The following is a 14,362-nucleotide window of genomic DNA, read 5'->3' on the forward strand; positions in this document are numbered from 1 at the left end:
GCAGAGAGCCTGATGCGGGGCTCGATCCCAGGACCCTGAGATTGTGACCTGAGCTGAAGGCAGCGGCTTAATCCACTGAGCCACCCAGGTGCCCCCAATGAAAGACTCTTAACTATGGGAAAGAAACTGATGGTTGCTGGAGGGGATGGGAGGGGTGAAGGGTGGGGTGACTGGGTGATGGGCATTAGGGAGATGTGATGAGCACTGGGTGTTATACGCAACTGATGGATTACTGAATTCTACATCTGAAACTGATGTTATATATGTTGGCTAATTAAATTGAAATTAAGAAAAAACAAGCTAGCACGGATGTCTGTCCAAAAAAAAAAAAAAAAAACCCAAAACTGTGACATATCTATGACATATATATGACAAGTCAGGTTGGCTTGCAATAAAACAGCACAGTTTGATTTAAAAGTATATCTATAGATCAGAGATATGTGTAGATTGAAAATAGACATATTTCAGATCAAACTGTGTACTGCTGTGTATATACATAAATCTATAGATGATAGGTTTTCTTTGAACACCTATGTGCGGGGTATCCTTAATGCAGAGTGGTGTAATACATTGGCTTGGAGGAGTGGGCACAGGGGACTCATGAAATGGGATGATAGGCAGGAGCTAGCTGGCTGGGGCAGTAGGTGAATGAAGGCTTGGGAGCCAGGAAGGGAGGCGTCAGGTTGTTCCATGCCCCAGGCAGAAGTTTGGCCTTTCCTGTGAGGCACAGTGAACATTTGCGATCATGGAAGGTGAGGAGGTGGCATGACTGACTCCGACTGCATGTCGGAAAGATCATGTGGAGGGGTGCCTGGGTGCCTTAGTCAGTTGGGCATCTGCCTTTGGCTGAGGTTATGGTCCCGGCAAGCCCCGGGGTATGAGGCTCCCTGCTAGGCGGGGAACCTGCTTTCCCCTCTCCCTTGGCCGCTCCCCCTCTGTGCGCTTTCTCTCTTTCTGTCAAATAAATCTTTAAAAAAAAGTCATGTTGACAGTTGTGAGGAGAAGGTGAGACTGGAAGCAAGATGTGTGCCGAAGCTGAGAGCCCAGGGAGATTGCTCAGCGTGGGTCGCGTGTGATGGAGCTGCAGGTTCTCGCATACACTTTTATCCCCTGTCATTTGCGTGAATAGCAGGAGTGCTGTCTATTCTCTAACGATCTTGGGAGGCTCCAAGAGGATCATATGTGTAGGATAGTAAGGCCCTCTGTATAATGTTTATCCTAACAATAGCCATATGCTATGTTAGTCTAATAGGCCATATCATAATGATCTGATTTTCAGTTGTAGAAGAAAACAGTAGGTATAGCTAAAACCAAACCAAACCAAAACAAAACACCAAAAAACAGGGCTTTAAATTCCCATTCTACAACATGCCTGTAATTTATTTATTCTCCATTTACCCCTACCTCATACTGCCTTGTTTTTTTAACCAAGTTTATACCTGTGGTTGAAAATATGTACAAATACCACTTGATTTTTGTGCTTGCAGTGTGCTTTTATTTTTAAGGGGGAAAAAAAAGGTTTTGGAAATACCTAAAATTTCCTGCTACCAGATCATATAAACCACACTGTTAATTCTAACTAAAGTGTTTCCCTTTGGACTCATAAATATTGCCTGTGTTTATTACTCAGAGCCAATTGGGGCTCTCAAGTAACAAATATATATATAGCATATAGTATTTTTCACTTAAAATAGTAATAATTTGATATTTCCTCATGGTATAACTCAAAACACCAGAAGTATATTTCAAGTGACTGAATTAGCATTGGCATCTGTATTTCTGGGAGCTGTACAAACAAGGAAAAATGTTCATATATCTTTACCTGAGGGCCTAAAGCAAGTTATTAATCAGTTTGATGAAGTTTAATGGAAAGGTTTAGTATTAAGGGGCATATTTTCCTTTTTCCTACTAATAAGCATGAATACTTATGGAAATAGCAAGAGTTATTCGCTAACGAGAAAGGCCATCTTAAATATAAGAAGCAGATGTTACCAAAAGTTTCTTTCTTTTTTTTTTTTTGTAAGATTTTATTTATTCATTTGAGAGGAAGAGTAAGCCAAGTGAGCAAGGAAGAGAGTACAAGTAGCAAGGGAGAGGGAGAAGCAGATGCCCACTGAGCAGGGAACCCTGTGTGGGGCTGAATCCTAGGACCCTGGGATCATGACCTGATCCCAAGGCAGACACTTAACCGACTGAGCCACCTAGGCTCCCCTGCAGCATATTTTCTGAGAGCCAGTGAAAAAGAGGAAAAGCAAGCATGTTTGCAAGAAAAATAGGGCTTATTGGAAAAATAGGTGGCAGTGGGTTAGAGGGAGAGAACGTAGGGGCAGTTGATGAAGAGAAAGGAAGAAACCAAGAATGATGCTCAGTTTTCTGGGTTGGAGCTTTCAGTTAATGGAGGTGCCATTGATTGATAAGGAGATTGATAATGAGAAAGATCACAAGTATTGTGGAAGAAGGGATAAGATGATCTCCATTGTGGGACTGTTATATTTATTGTGCCCATAAGATGTTAAAGAAGTGAAACGTGTGTAGTGACCAAATGAAGATTTGGATATAAAATCCTGAAGCTGAACTAAAAAGAAGGAATTATGAATCATAAGATACTCGTAGAAATTTAATTCTTAGATTCGGCAAGGTTGCCCAGAGAAAATTGTGAAGCAGGAAGAGAGGAAGATTTAGAATATGATGCATCATGGCTGTTTAAGAGATAGACAAAGGTAGAGGACCCCAAAAAGCAAGCTGAGAAAGTTGGACCCAAGTTGCAGGAGGAAAGCAAGATAATGTTCATCTCTACCAAGATTTCATAAATTGCATGTTCTAGAACAGTGGATTTTCAAACATTAGTGTGTATCAGAATCACCTAGGATACTTGCCCAAACTTTGGTTTCCTGGACCCACCCTGAAAGAGTTCCATAAGCAAGTACAAAGTAGTAGCCATTTCTGGTATTTTTAATTGGCATGTATGATCAAATGTAGTTGGTGATTCTTGAAATATACTTGGAGAAACGTCTTTCTAGGAGGCAGTGTGAAATGGTTGCAAAAAAACAAAGGCTTTGTAATCACTTATGTGAGGGTCCTGGATTTTACAGTTTACTGGTTATGTGACTGTGAGCAAATTCGTTGTTTTAAAGTTTGTTTTTCCATCAGTGCTGGGATTGTAATAAATACCTTCTTTTTCTTAGAATTATTTCATGGTATGTATGAGATAAGTTAATAAATTTCTGGGCCTACAGAAGGAGCTCAGGAAATGTGAGTTGTCTTTGGGTACTTAAGAAACCTAGAACACCATTTACTATAGCATCAAGAACCGTAAGATACCTAGGAATAAAACTAACCAAAGAGGTAAAGGATCTGTACTTGAGGAACTACAGAACACTTATGAAAGAAATTGAAGAAGATGCAAAAAGATGGGAGACCATTCCATGCTTATGTATCAGAAGAATAAACATTAAGATGTCTATACTGCCTAGAGCAATCTATAATTTCAGTGCCATCCCAATCAAAATTACACCGGCATTTTTCAAAGAGCTGGAACAAACAATACTAAAATTTGTATGGAACCAGAAGAGACCCCAAATTGCTAAGGAAATGTTGAGAAAGAAAAACAAAACTGGGGGCATCATGTTGCCTGATTTCAAGCTTTACTATAAAGCTGTGATCACCAAGACAGCGTGGTTTTGGCACAAAAACAGACACATAGACCAGTGGAACAGAGTAGAGAGCCAAGATACAGACTCTCTATGGTCAAATAATCTTCGACAAAGCAGGAAAAAATATACATTAGAAAAAAGACAGTCTTTTCAATTAATGGTGCTGGGAAAATTGGTCAGCTATGTGTAGGAGAATGAGACTTGGCCATTCTCTTACATCACACACACAGATAAAAACTCAAAGGATTTCTTTGAGTTGGATAAAGGACCGCAATATAAGGCAGGAGTCTATCAAAATCCTAGAGGAGAACATAGGCAGTAACCTCTTCAACATCGGCCACAGCAACTTCTTTCAAGATATGTCTCCAAAGGCGAAGGAACCAAAAGCGAAAATGAACTTTTGGGACTTCATCAAGATCAAAAGCTTCTGCACAGCAAAGGAAACGTTTAGTCAACAAAACAAAGAGGCAACCCATGGAATGGGAGAAGATATTTGCAAATGACACAACAGACGAAGGGCTGATATCCAAGATCCGTAAAGAACTCCTCAAACTCAACACACAAAAACCAGATAATCACATCAAAAAATGGGCAGAAGACATGAACAGACACTTCTCCAAAGAAGACATACAAATGGCTAACAGACACATGAAAAAATGTTCATCATCATTAGCCATCAGAGAGATTCAAATCAAAACCACATTGAGATACCACCTTACACCAGTTAGAATGGCCAAAATTAACAAGACAGTAAACAAGTGTTGGAGAGGATGTGGAGAAAGGGGAACCCTCTTACACTGTTGGTGGGGATGCAAGTTGGTGCAGCCACTTTGGAAAACAATGTGGAGATTCCGTAAGAAATTAAAAATAGAGCTACCCTATGACCGTGCAATTGTACTACTGGGTATTTACCCCAAAGATACAGATGGAGTGAAAAGAAGGGCCTTCTGTACCCCAAATGTTCATAGGAGCAATGGCCACGGTCACCAAACTGTGGAAAGGACCAAGACGCCCTTCAACGGACGAATGGATAAAGAAGGCATGGTCCATATACACTATGGAGTATTATGCTTCCATCAGAAAGGATGAATACCCAACTTTTGTATCAGCATGGACGGGACTGGAGGAGATTATACTGAGTGAAATAAGTCAAGCAGAGAGACTCAAGTATCATATGGTTTCACTTACTTGTGGAGCATTAGGAATAACATGGAGGACATGGGGAGATGGAGAGGAGAAGTGCATTGGGGGAAATCAGATGGGGAGACAAACTATGAGAGACTGTGGACTCCAAGAAACAAACTGAGGGTTTCGGAGGGAAGAGGTGGGTGGTTGGGTGAGCCTGGTGGTGGGTATTAAGGAGGGCACGTATTGCATAGAGAATTGGGTGTGGTGCATAAACAATGAATTTTGGAACACTGAAAATAAATAAAATAAAATAAAATGGAAAAAACCCCCCACAAACCTAAAACACAGCTGTTAACCTAAAAGGCAGTGAAAAAGTAGAAGGAAATAGCTATCATTAACTGCACGAATTTTATTTTGTAAGAGATTAGAGCCAGCTCCTTTTTACCTTGAATATACTGAATTAGAATTGTGTAAAATTAATTTACTTACTTAATAGATTTTATTATCTTGTTTCTTCTGGCAGACTTCAGTTCTGTAGACATTAAATTCGAACAATATGATATAGGCAAGACTAAAGTGTGAAAAAGAAGCTGAGGTAAATTTAATAGAGGGACAAACACCTTAAAAATACAGAGGGTGTCAATGTGTTATAACATAAAAGCTAAATACTTGAATTAATACTATTAAATCATCAAGAAAATGTTATGTTTAAGAGAATTGTTTGAGAAGTCAGGGTATATCTTTCAGAAAGATTTCTATTATAATGACTAACATTTTACAGATGTTTGGCACTTAAAGGAATAAGCTTCTAGTTGGGAAGTTCCCTTAAATGCAATACTTATTAGTCTTTTGCAGTTTGGGATAAATCAACTTACATGACTTTATTTCCCATTTGATTAGCATGTTACTATTTTTTTTTTAACAGTCTGTCTTAAGCCAACAAGTATCCTTGAAACTATCCCAGAAGGCACTATGGAATTAACTTATATATAAATTATTATGGATTGTCATACAATGCTATGGTTTTCTCCTTTTTATCTCTCTGGAGGAGATGCTAATGTGAAGAGAGAAGAGTTAATCAAAACTGTCTCTATGTCCATTTCATGTCTTGAACTTTCTATCCCACATTGGCTAATAAGAAAAAAGGCTACTTGGGGAACCTGGGTGGCTCAGTGGGTGAAAGCCTCTGCCTTCGGCTCAGGTCATGATCCCAGGGTCCTGGGACCAAGTCCTGCATCCGGCTCTCTGCTCAGCAGGGACCCTGCTTCCTCCTCTCTCTCTCTCTCTCTGCCTGCCTCTCTGCCTACTTGTGATCTCTGTCTGTCAAATAAATAAATAAAATCTTAAAAAAAAAAAAGAAAAGAAAAAAGGCTACTTAATGGTCATGCATTTGCAAAAGCTATATAGCAAAAGCTATTGCAAAAGAAAGAGTTACGAATTTCCTTCCATTCTCTTCAACCTTTCTGGTCTCATACTTGTACCCTCACTTGGATGCATATATGGTTATTTATTCCCAAATATTCAGCTATCAGTTGAATAGGTCTAGGTATTAGTTTCTTTTTATTATTAGTTTTACTTGGTTAGAAAATACTACTTGCTATTTTGTAGACCTAAGTCTTTCTTTGGCTGAATGAAGTTTTCTTCTCTTAAATCTTTGATTATTGGCTCTGTGTTTTTTTGTCACTCGTCTGGAATACCCATTTTTCTTATGTTTTATTTATTTTTTATTTTTTTTTAAAGATTATTTATTTATTTATTTGACAGACAGAGATCACAAGTAGGCAAAGAGGCAGGCAGAGAGAGAGGAAGGGAAGCAGGCTCCTGCTGAGCAGAGAGCCTGATGTGGGGCTCGATCCCAGGACCCTGGGCTCATGACCTGAGCCGAAGGCAGAGGCTTTAACCCACTGAGCCACCCAGGCGCCCCTCTTATGTTTTATTTTTGTCAGTCTTCCATATCCATCATATTCCTCTTTTCTCTTCCCCTTTATTCTTTTTATTCCCCCTACCTATTGGGGTAGAAAGTTTTAGGTATATCTGACCTGATTTTTCAACAGTGTTCAATATTTTCAACTTCTTATTACTTGAATAAATCATTTGTTTTGCTGCTGCATTTTCATTTCCTTAAACAGCATTTCCCCCTTATTTACCAACTCCATTCCAGTATCTGTCTCAGCCATCTCCCCTTTTATTTTATATTACATTGTTTTATCTTTCATCTCTTTTAGATTTTTTTTTTACATTATAAAGGATGCAGAACAATTGTTTATATCTGTTTCTCTTACTTTGCTCTTGCTTTTTACATCTTGAATACTAAGTTTTTGTATCACATAGTATTTTTATGGCACCTCTGTTCCTTTGTTTGCTTTTCCTCTTTGACTTATGTTTGGATGTTAATATCCTTGTCTCTGTAATTGGGGCACTTACCTCTAGATTGGATTCATGGCCTCTCTCTGCTTCATCTGACTAGAGGCTGCTCATGTTCTCCTCTTAGAGTCTAACAGAAGATCTGGTACATGGCCCTACAGCACTTTCTGGGGTATCGTCTAAAGTGGATCTGCTAGCCTAAGGCGAGGTCACCTCATTTGGCGGCCTAGTTGTCTGATTTCTAGATGATCTAGCACAAGAAAGTTTCCTGCTCCCTGCAATTCTTCCAGACTCATAGTGCCGACTTTACATCTCTAGGTATAAACCACTCCTTATGCATTTCCATCCCCACTGATGTTACACTGCCAAGAATTTCAGACCCAGAGTAAAGATAGGAAGCATGGGCTTTAGATGAGTTGGACCAAATGATTAGAGCAATTGAGGCCTTGTGCAGCAAGGGAGCCTCCTTCTTTCATCTGGGCTTTGAAAATCCTTTTTTTTTTTTTTTTTTGTGCAATTTTAAAGAAATCTCTTAAAATTGTTGTGTGGCTTTTCTATTTGGCCTCTATTGCCATTTTTTGTAATGGAAATTAAATCTTTTGGCCGTCTAGTGGACCACTGAGTAATATTCCTGGAGCACTTACATTTGTATCGTGTGTGTGTGTGTGTGTGTGTGTGTGTGTGTGTTGCAGTGGGAAGGTGGGACAGGTGTGATGACGTGTTACTAGATTTTTGTCTCACCATACCTGTAATGCTCCCTCGCCTGTTTTAAATGCTCGATACAGATTTGTTCAATGAGTAGATGAATGACTTAGTCTTCTTTGAGAATTTAAGTTTAAGCAACAATGCTTAACCATTTATTATTTTAATACTTAACCCCGGTAATACTTTTCTAATCAGATATCTTGCGAAATATGTCCTGGAGGTACCAGTTCCATAAAATGTTCTATGAATAAAGGGTTCCATGGACAAAGCATTTTGGGAGAAATGAAACTTTCTCATAGAAGTGCAATCAATATGTAAATATATTAAGAGCTTCAAGAAGTCCTGGGTTAACAAAACCTGGTTAACTCTTTATAATTCAGAATTTCCCAAACTTATTTGATCATAGAAACCTATTAATATCCCATAAAACACACTTTGGGAAATGCTGGTCTGAGTTTTGTTTTTTTCTGAACATCATAAAATACATTGTAGGCTTTTTCCATAAGTCAGATTTCTAATCTTTAGATCATGGAGAGATGTAAATTATGACTTAATATGATTAGAGTGTTCAGATTTAAATTAGCAATTTCAACTCAGATTTTTTTTCTCATTTGGTATTTTGAAAAAAAAGTTTTTTTTTTTTTAAGATTTTATGTATCTATTTGTCAGAGAGAGAGAGAGAGAGCACACAAGCAGGGGGAGCAACAGGCAGAGGGAGAAGCAGACTCTGCACTGAGCAGGGAACTGGATGTGGATCTCGATCCCAGGATTCTGGGATCCTGACCTGAGCTGAAGGCAGACGCTTTACCAACTGAGCCACCCAGGTGTCCTTCAGTAACTTTTTAAAATTGTATGTTACTTCAGCCATTAAATTAGTGTATTTAAGAAAAGGAGATAAATGTTTTATTGGTTCGTAGAGTTGAAAGAACCTTCCACCCATGATAGGAAGCATTTCTAGATAAAAGAGATAGTTGCCCTTTCTCACGATCCTGAAATTGCAGGTTAACCTAGAAGGAAACCTATAGCGGTGCAGCTTTTCTATCAAAATGGAATAACTGGAAGAAGTTGGAAAGCTGACTAATTTTATCTCACTTTCAGAGTATTAAGTCCTTTGCTGTAGTCCTCCTTTGTCTTTAAAATAATATCTGGCGAAAGCTCAACTTGTCTTTTTTCTTTTGCCTCCTCATCCTGTGGGATTCAGACATGGTTTTGTCGCTTACCCATTCGCTGACGGGTTAAGAAACCGACTTTTCTTTGGTTTTGTTTCAGCCACGAACGCTTCCTGTCTTGCTTTCCCTCTTCTCTCCGGCCAAATACTTTGTTTTCCCCTCATAGCTTTTACACTTAGTAGTTTTGTTTGACTCTGCTTTTTAAATTTATAGTTCAGATTGTACCAACGTAGGAGATATTTTTTAAAAGAAGTGCTGTGTTTTAGAGACCTTTTTGGAGGTGGGTATTGGAAGGTGGTAATGAGAAGCGATGGTGGTAGAAAAGCCCAGTGAGTTTTCGGCTCCATGTTTTCCTTCTGGCTTATCACTCTGAGACAGTTAAGAATTTGGAGTGGGGGGACGCCTGGGTGGCTCAGTTGGTTGGACGACTGCCTTCAGCTCAGGTCATGATCCTGGAGTCCCGGGATCGAGTCCCACATCGGGCTCCCAGCTCCATGGGGAGTCTGCTTCTCCCTCTGACCTTCTCCTCGTTCATGCTCTCTCTCACTGTCTCTCTATCAAATAAATAAATAAAATCTTAAAAAAAAAAAAAAAAGAATTTGGAGTGGGTTTGTCCAGCAAGTTCTGAGTTCCAGTTCTTAGATTTTCCCTATAACAAAGTGTCGTATTTTCATGCTTCCTTCTGAATAAGGCTTTCTGTGGATCTCTTCCTCTCGCTCCCTAAGATATCCTTTGTGAACCCAACCATCCCAGTACTTCTGTAATTTTAGAATTAGAAGTGATATCTAGAAACATTATTTGAACATTAAATACTATGAAAACAATATGACAAAAAAATACCCTTTCCAAGAATTGACAGAGAAAATCTAAATAAAAGATAATCAATTGAGCAGTCATATTCACTGCAGTAAATGAAATTCTAACTTTCATTTTATCTTCCACAGACAAGCAACAGAAAGGTGAATTTTCAATAGATGGTTACAATGTCAGAATGAATAACACTCTTCGGAAGGATGGGAAGAAAGATTGCTGTTTTGAAATCTCTGCTCCTGATAAACGTATCTATCAGGTTGGAGTTTTTGTGTTGTTTGGAAATTAAGTTGATAAAACGTTTTGATGATTTCATTTATAAAGACATTAACGTCTTGTTAAAACAGATCTCCCTGACATGTTAATATTAATAAAAGATACTGATTTTATACAATGAACATTCATATAAGAAGAAATAGATTTTTTTTTAAAAAATTTCAGATTAGTTCAAGGGATATCTTCTCTCGAAAGAGAACAACGAATATGTAATTTATCAACTACTTCACATGTTGCATTTTTTATCTATTTTAATAGCACTGCGTGATTTCTTGAAAGAATTACATTGCGGAAAGAGTAAAATTATCAAAAGAAAAATATCAGCGTGTTAATGCATATTGTATTGCTTAGGGTTGTGAGAGCAAATGAAGGTAAAAGCACATATCAGCTCTGTGATTCAGGAGCTCTCAGCCAGCATCAATATGGAATGTATGTTTAATAAGTTTTAAATATCTAAGATTGCAGTTGAAAGCCAGTTAATTAAGTTGTCAAGTAGTGTGTTGGAATCTGACAAGAACATTTTTAAGAAAACTGTACCCGGCAGTCTAAAGAAATTCATGGGTGTCTTCTAATTGTCAAGGGCAAATTTTGTTCATCAGTTCTGTCTTTGACATTGATGAAGAGAAGCAGCTTTTTTTTTCTGCACAGCTGCCAGCTGCTGATCAGAGTTTCAAATCCATCATCCTCTGCTTCAATTACGTAAATTTGTCAAAATTAACTGTACATTATAAGAAGCATCCTTGCAAGAAAAGTAGTACCAGACATGAAAAGAATTACTAATGGCCGTAAAGAAGTGATAAGAATGCGACATACCTTTCATTTCCATGTGGTGATTTTTCTTATTATTGTTTATTTTTTTATTAGTTCACAGCAGCTTCTCCCAAAGATGCCGAAGAATGGGTACAGCAGCTGAATTTTGTATTACAAGGTAAGAGCAATCAGTGGAACTAGTCACTGCAGTCTTTAAATATTGAATAACTGAATGAATTTGGATTTTCATATATGGAACGTTAATGACTCCTATGAGAATGACCAAGTACCATGGCTAGTCCTGATACAGACTCTTTGCTTCAGATTTATTAAAGTGTATTTTTCTATAAGTACCAACTGGAAACTTTGCAATTCACATATTTATATAATAATCAGTTTTGGAAAATGCTTCTAGTTAAGAATATAGCCTGTGACTCTGTTGGGCTGCAGCAGTTTAGAAAATAGGGTTTTGAAAACCTCTTTTGCATCCTTAAAAAATTTGCCTCATGCAACCTATTTTTCAGACATGGGATCTGATGTTATTCCTGAAGACGATGATGAAAGAGGAGAATTATATGATGATGTTGACCATCCCTTACCAACCAGCAGCCCACCAGCAAGCAGCCAACCCACTGATGATGAAATTTACGAAGAACTCCCAGGTATCTATCATCTGGTGATTCATTTAAGGATTTTTAGGGCTTCCCCCCCCACCCCTGCAATGTCATATGTCATCAAGTTGACAGCTTGAATGGAAATGGTGAGCTATTAAAAATACGGACAAAGAAAATCCTCAAAAACCTATTTTATGAAAAGGGTTCTGCTTGAGGTATTTCAAGCGAGTGGATGTACACTTATGAAAAGTGAGTGGAATGTTAAAATGGAGCAGATACAGTCCTAATCTCATGGGACTTTTGGCTCATTAGCATTGTTTATGCTACATAATTTTTTAATTAAAAAATTGACTTGCCTTACAGTTTTTTCCACCAACTCACACATCATCTTTTATTTATATATCTTGGAATTTCTATTAACCAGAAATTCTGTGCACTCCCCATATGTCAACAACTTCTGCCTCATATATTCCTTTTTGCTGTGGTGTATTGCATTGTCTTGGAGGAATATTGTTGCACCATAAACAAAGGCCTTTTGAGGCTTGAAGTTTTCTCACTTGATATTTTATCATCAGTGTGAACAAGTTTTCTTATTCTACATTTTCTGCAATTGTTTAGCGTTAATATGCCTTAGTATCTGTTCTGTAACATAAAATTAATTGTCTATTAGCTATTTGATTTGTATTTTTGAGGATTAAGCTAAAACAGAATAGGTATCACGGACTTAGGATACCTAGAATATGAACACATTCAGGGAATCATTGCATTACTAATACGGTAGGTTGAAATGAGCTTTTTTCTGTCTATTAAAAAAATCAATAGTTAGAGAAGAAAGAGGGATTAAGAGCAATGTGAGATTTAACCAACATCTCATGCAGAGAAGTTCTTTTTCTCTGAATAGAATGACTTTTTTAAAGGATTTTATTTATTTATTTGAGAGAAAGAGAGCATGAGCAGAGTGAGGCGCAGAGGGAGAAGACTCCCGGCTGAGCAGGGAACCTGACTGCGGGGCTTGATCCTGGGGCTGATGTGATTATACCCGGGCCATAGGCAGACACTTAACTGACTGAGTCACCCAGGCGCCCTGAATACAATGATTTGACAATGTAGTATAAACCTTTAAAACTGATTTCAAAAATACTCAGAATGTTCCAAATTAACATACAGATATAATTTTCAATGCAGTTAGTAGAGATAGTAATAAAAAGCACAAGGATTTTGGAGTAACAAAATTTAAATTCTGGCTGTCCCATGTACCAGCGCAATGACCTTAAAAGTTTTCTTTTCTTTGGCCTATCATTCTTTATCTTCGTCTATAAAATTCTTCTTTTTTTCATCACTAAAATGGGGATAATATCATGATGGAGGGATGAGCTCTCAGCACAGTGCTTGAATCATGACAAGCCCACGAAAATTCTAACATCATCGTTATTGTTTTCATTATTGTATCTGGTAAATTCTTGCAAGGGCTTATATGAAAGTATAAGAATGGTTTTCTAATCAATAAGAATTAATGAATGTAATGGTATTATAAATTCAGGCACTACAAAAACTACTGAAATATGCATCTACATATTGTTTTTCACTACCCTCAAAGATGATTAGTGTAAAAGCATAATTTTGTGGGGAATAGTAATCTGTACCTTTGTGTTATTTTAAAGGAACTGTATGTTTATAGCTCCTTCCTTTCTGATTGATCCTAGGGAAATGGCATCTGCCATAGCATTAGTTATCTTCGAGTTGGGAAGAATATTTTCTGACTGCTTGGTTTTAGTTACATCCTATGGTTAGCACATTTATTTTAGTTTTAAAAATGTTCAGAAGAGCTTGTGAGAATGTATAGTGAGGTAAAATGGAAGAAAGTAGGACCTTTGAACATATTACTCTCATACATCTTTTATTCCTTTAAAACCCTGCAGCGAATGGGTTATATTACAGTTGTTGGACTGACTGTTCTTTAAGTTCTGTGTTTCTTCAGCTTGACCATCCTCTCTCCACCACGCTGCCCCCCACCCTCCAAAAAACTATTGGTGAGGAATAAAGACCGAATATTCATAGTCCTCTTCCAAACAAAGGTCCAAGGAAGACCTCCTTTAAGTAGCTTAAAATCTTAAAAATGTGATACATCTTTTATTTCCCTCACCACAGATGGTCTACTTCATCCCTTTTTTTTTTTTTTTTTTGGCCTGAGGCCACATAATTGTTGGAAATAACTGGTTACTCTTTAAGTGGTCTTACTTCTTGCTGAGGTTCTGGAAGAAATCTAAGCTGCTCTGGGATTCCTTGCCCCTGCCTGGGATCCCAGTTGCCGTACAAAATGATTGAGCTTGATAGAGCCTGCTCCCGTGCGCCTGGGAAGGAGGCTGGGGTAGGCAGCTGTGGAATGTCTCCTTCTTTCTTCCCTAGTGTCCGTGAGAGCCTCTTCAACACCTGCACAGTTCAAGTCTGTCGAGGCTGAGCCAGTCACTACAGAGGGGATCTTTCTTTCTTTCTTTCTTTCTTTCTTTTTTAAAAGACTTAATTTTTTAATTAAAAAAAAGACTTTATTTATTTATTTGACAGATAGAGATCACAAGTAGGCAGAGAGACAGGCAGAGAGAGAGGAGGAAGCAGGCTCCCTGCTGAACAGAGAGCCTGATGCGGGACTCGATCCCAAGACCGTGAGATCACGACCTGAGCTGAAGGCAGAGGTTTAACCCACTGAGCCACCAGGCACCCCCGGAGGGGATTTTTCTTAGTGGAAGTCCTCAAGTTGTCTCTCAGACAAATACTGTTGAGGTTTTGTTTGACAAAATATCCAAAACTAGGAAGTCACTTTTCTTTCTTTAGAGAAGGATCTCTCATTCAGGGTAAGCATGGAGGGAGCTGCTTCCACTTCCCTGAGAGACGAATA

At 38.2% G+C, this 14,362-nt stretch overlaps 1 protein-coding gene across 3 annotated transcripts in view; it reads left to right on the forward strand.

The window, feature by feature from the left end:
* The window catches only part of SKAP2 (src kinase associated phosphoprotein 2), a 171,105-nt gene that overhangs the window by 105,220 nt on the left and 51,523 nt on the right, over positions 1–14,362 (forward strand). For all 3 annotated transcript variants that reach the window (XM_032305886.1, XM_032305885.1, XM_032305887.1), the window contains exons 7-9: positions 9,964–10,088; positions 10,970–11,033; positions 11,380–11,517. In XM_032305886.1, the coding sequence (XP_032161777.1) occupies positions 9,964–10,088; positions 10,970–11,033; positions 11,380–11,517 (327 nt within the window). The remainder of the gene's footprint in view (positions 1–9,963; positions 10,089–10,969; positions 11,034–11,379; positions 11,518–14,362) is intronic.

Source organism: Mustela erminea, chromosome 11 (assembly GCF_009829155.1).
Source record: "Mustela erminea isolate mMusErm1 chromosome 11, mMusErm1.Pri, whole genome shotgun sequence".
Lineage (NCBI taxonomy): Eukaryota > Metazoa > Chordata > Mammalia > Carnivora > Mustelidae > Mustela > Mustela erminea.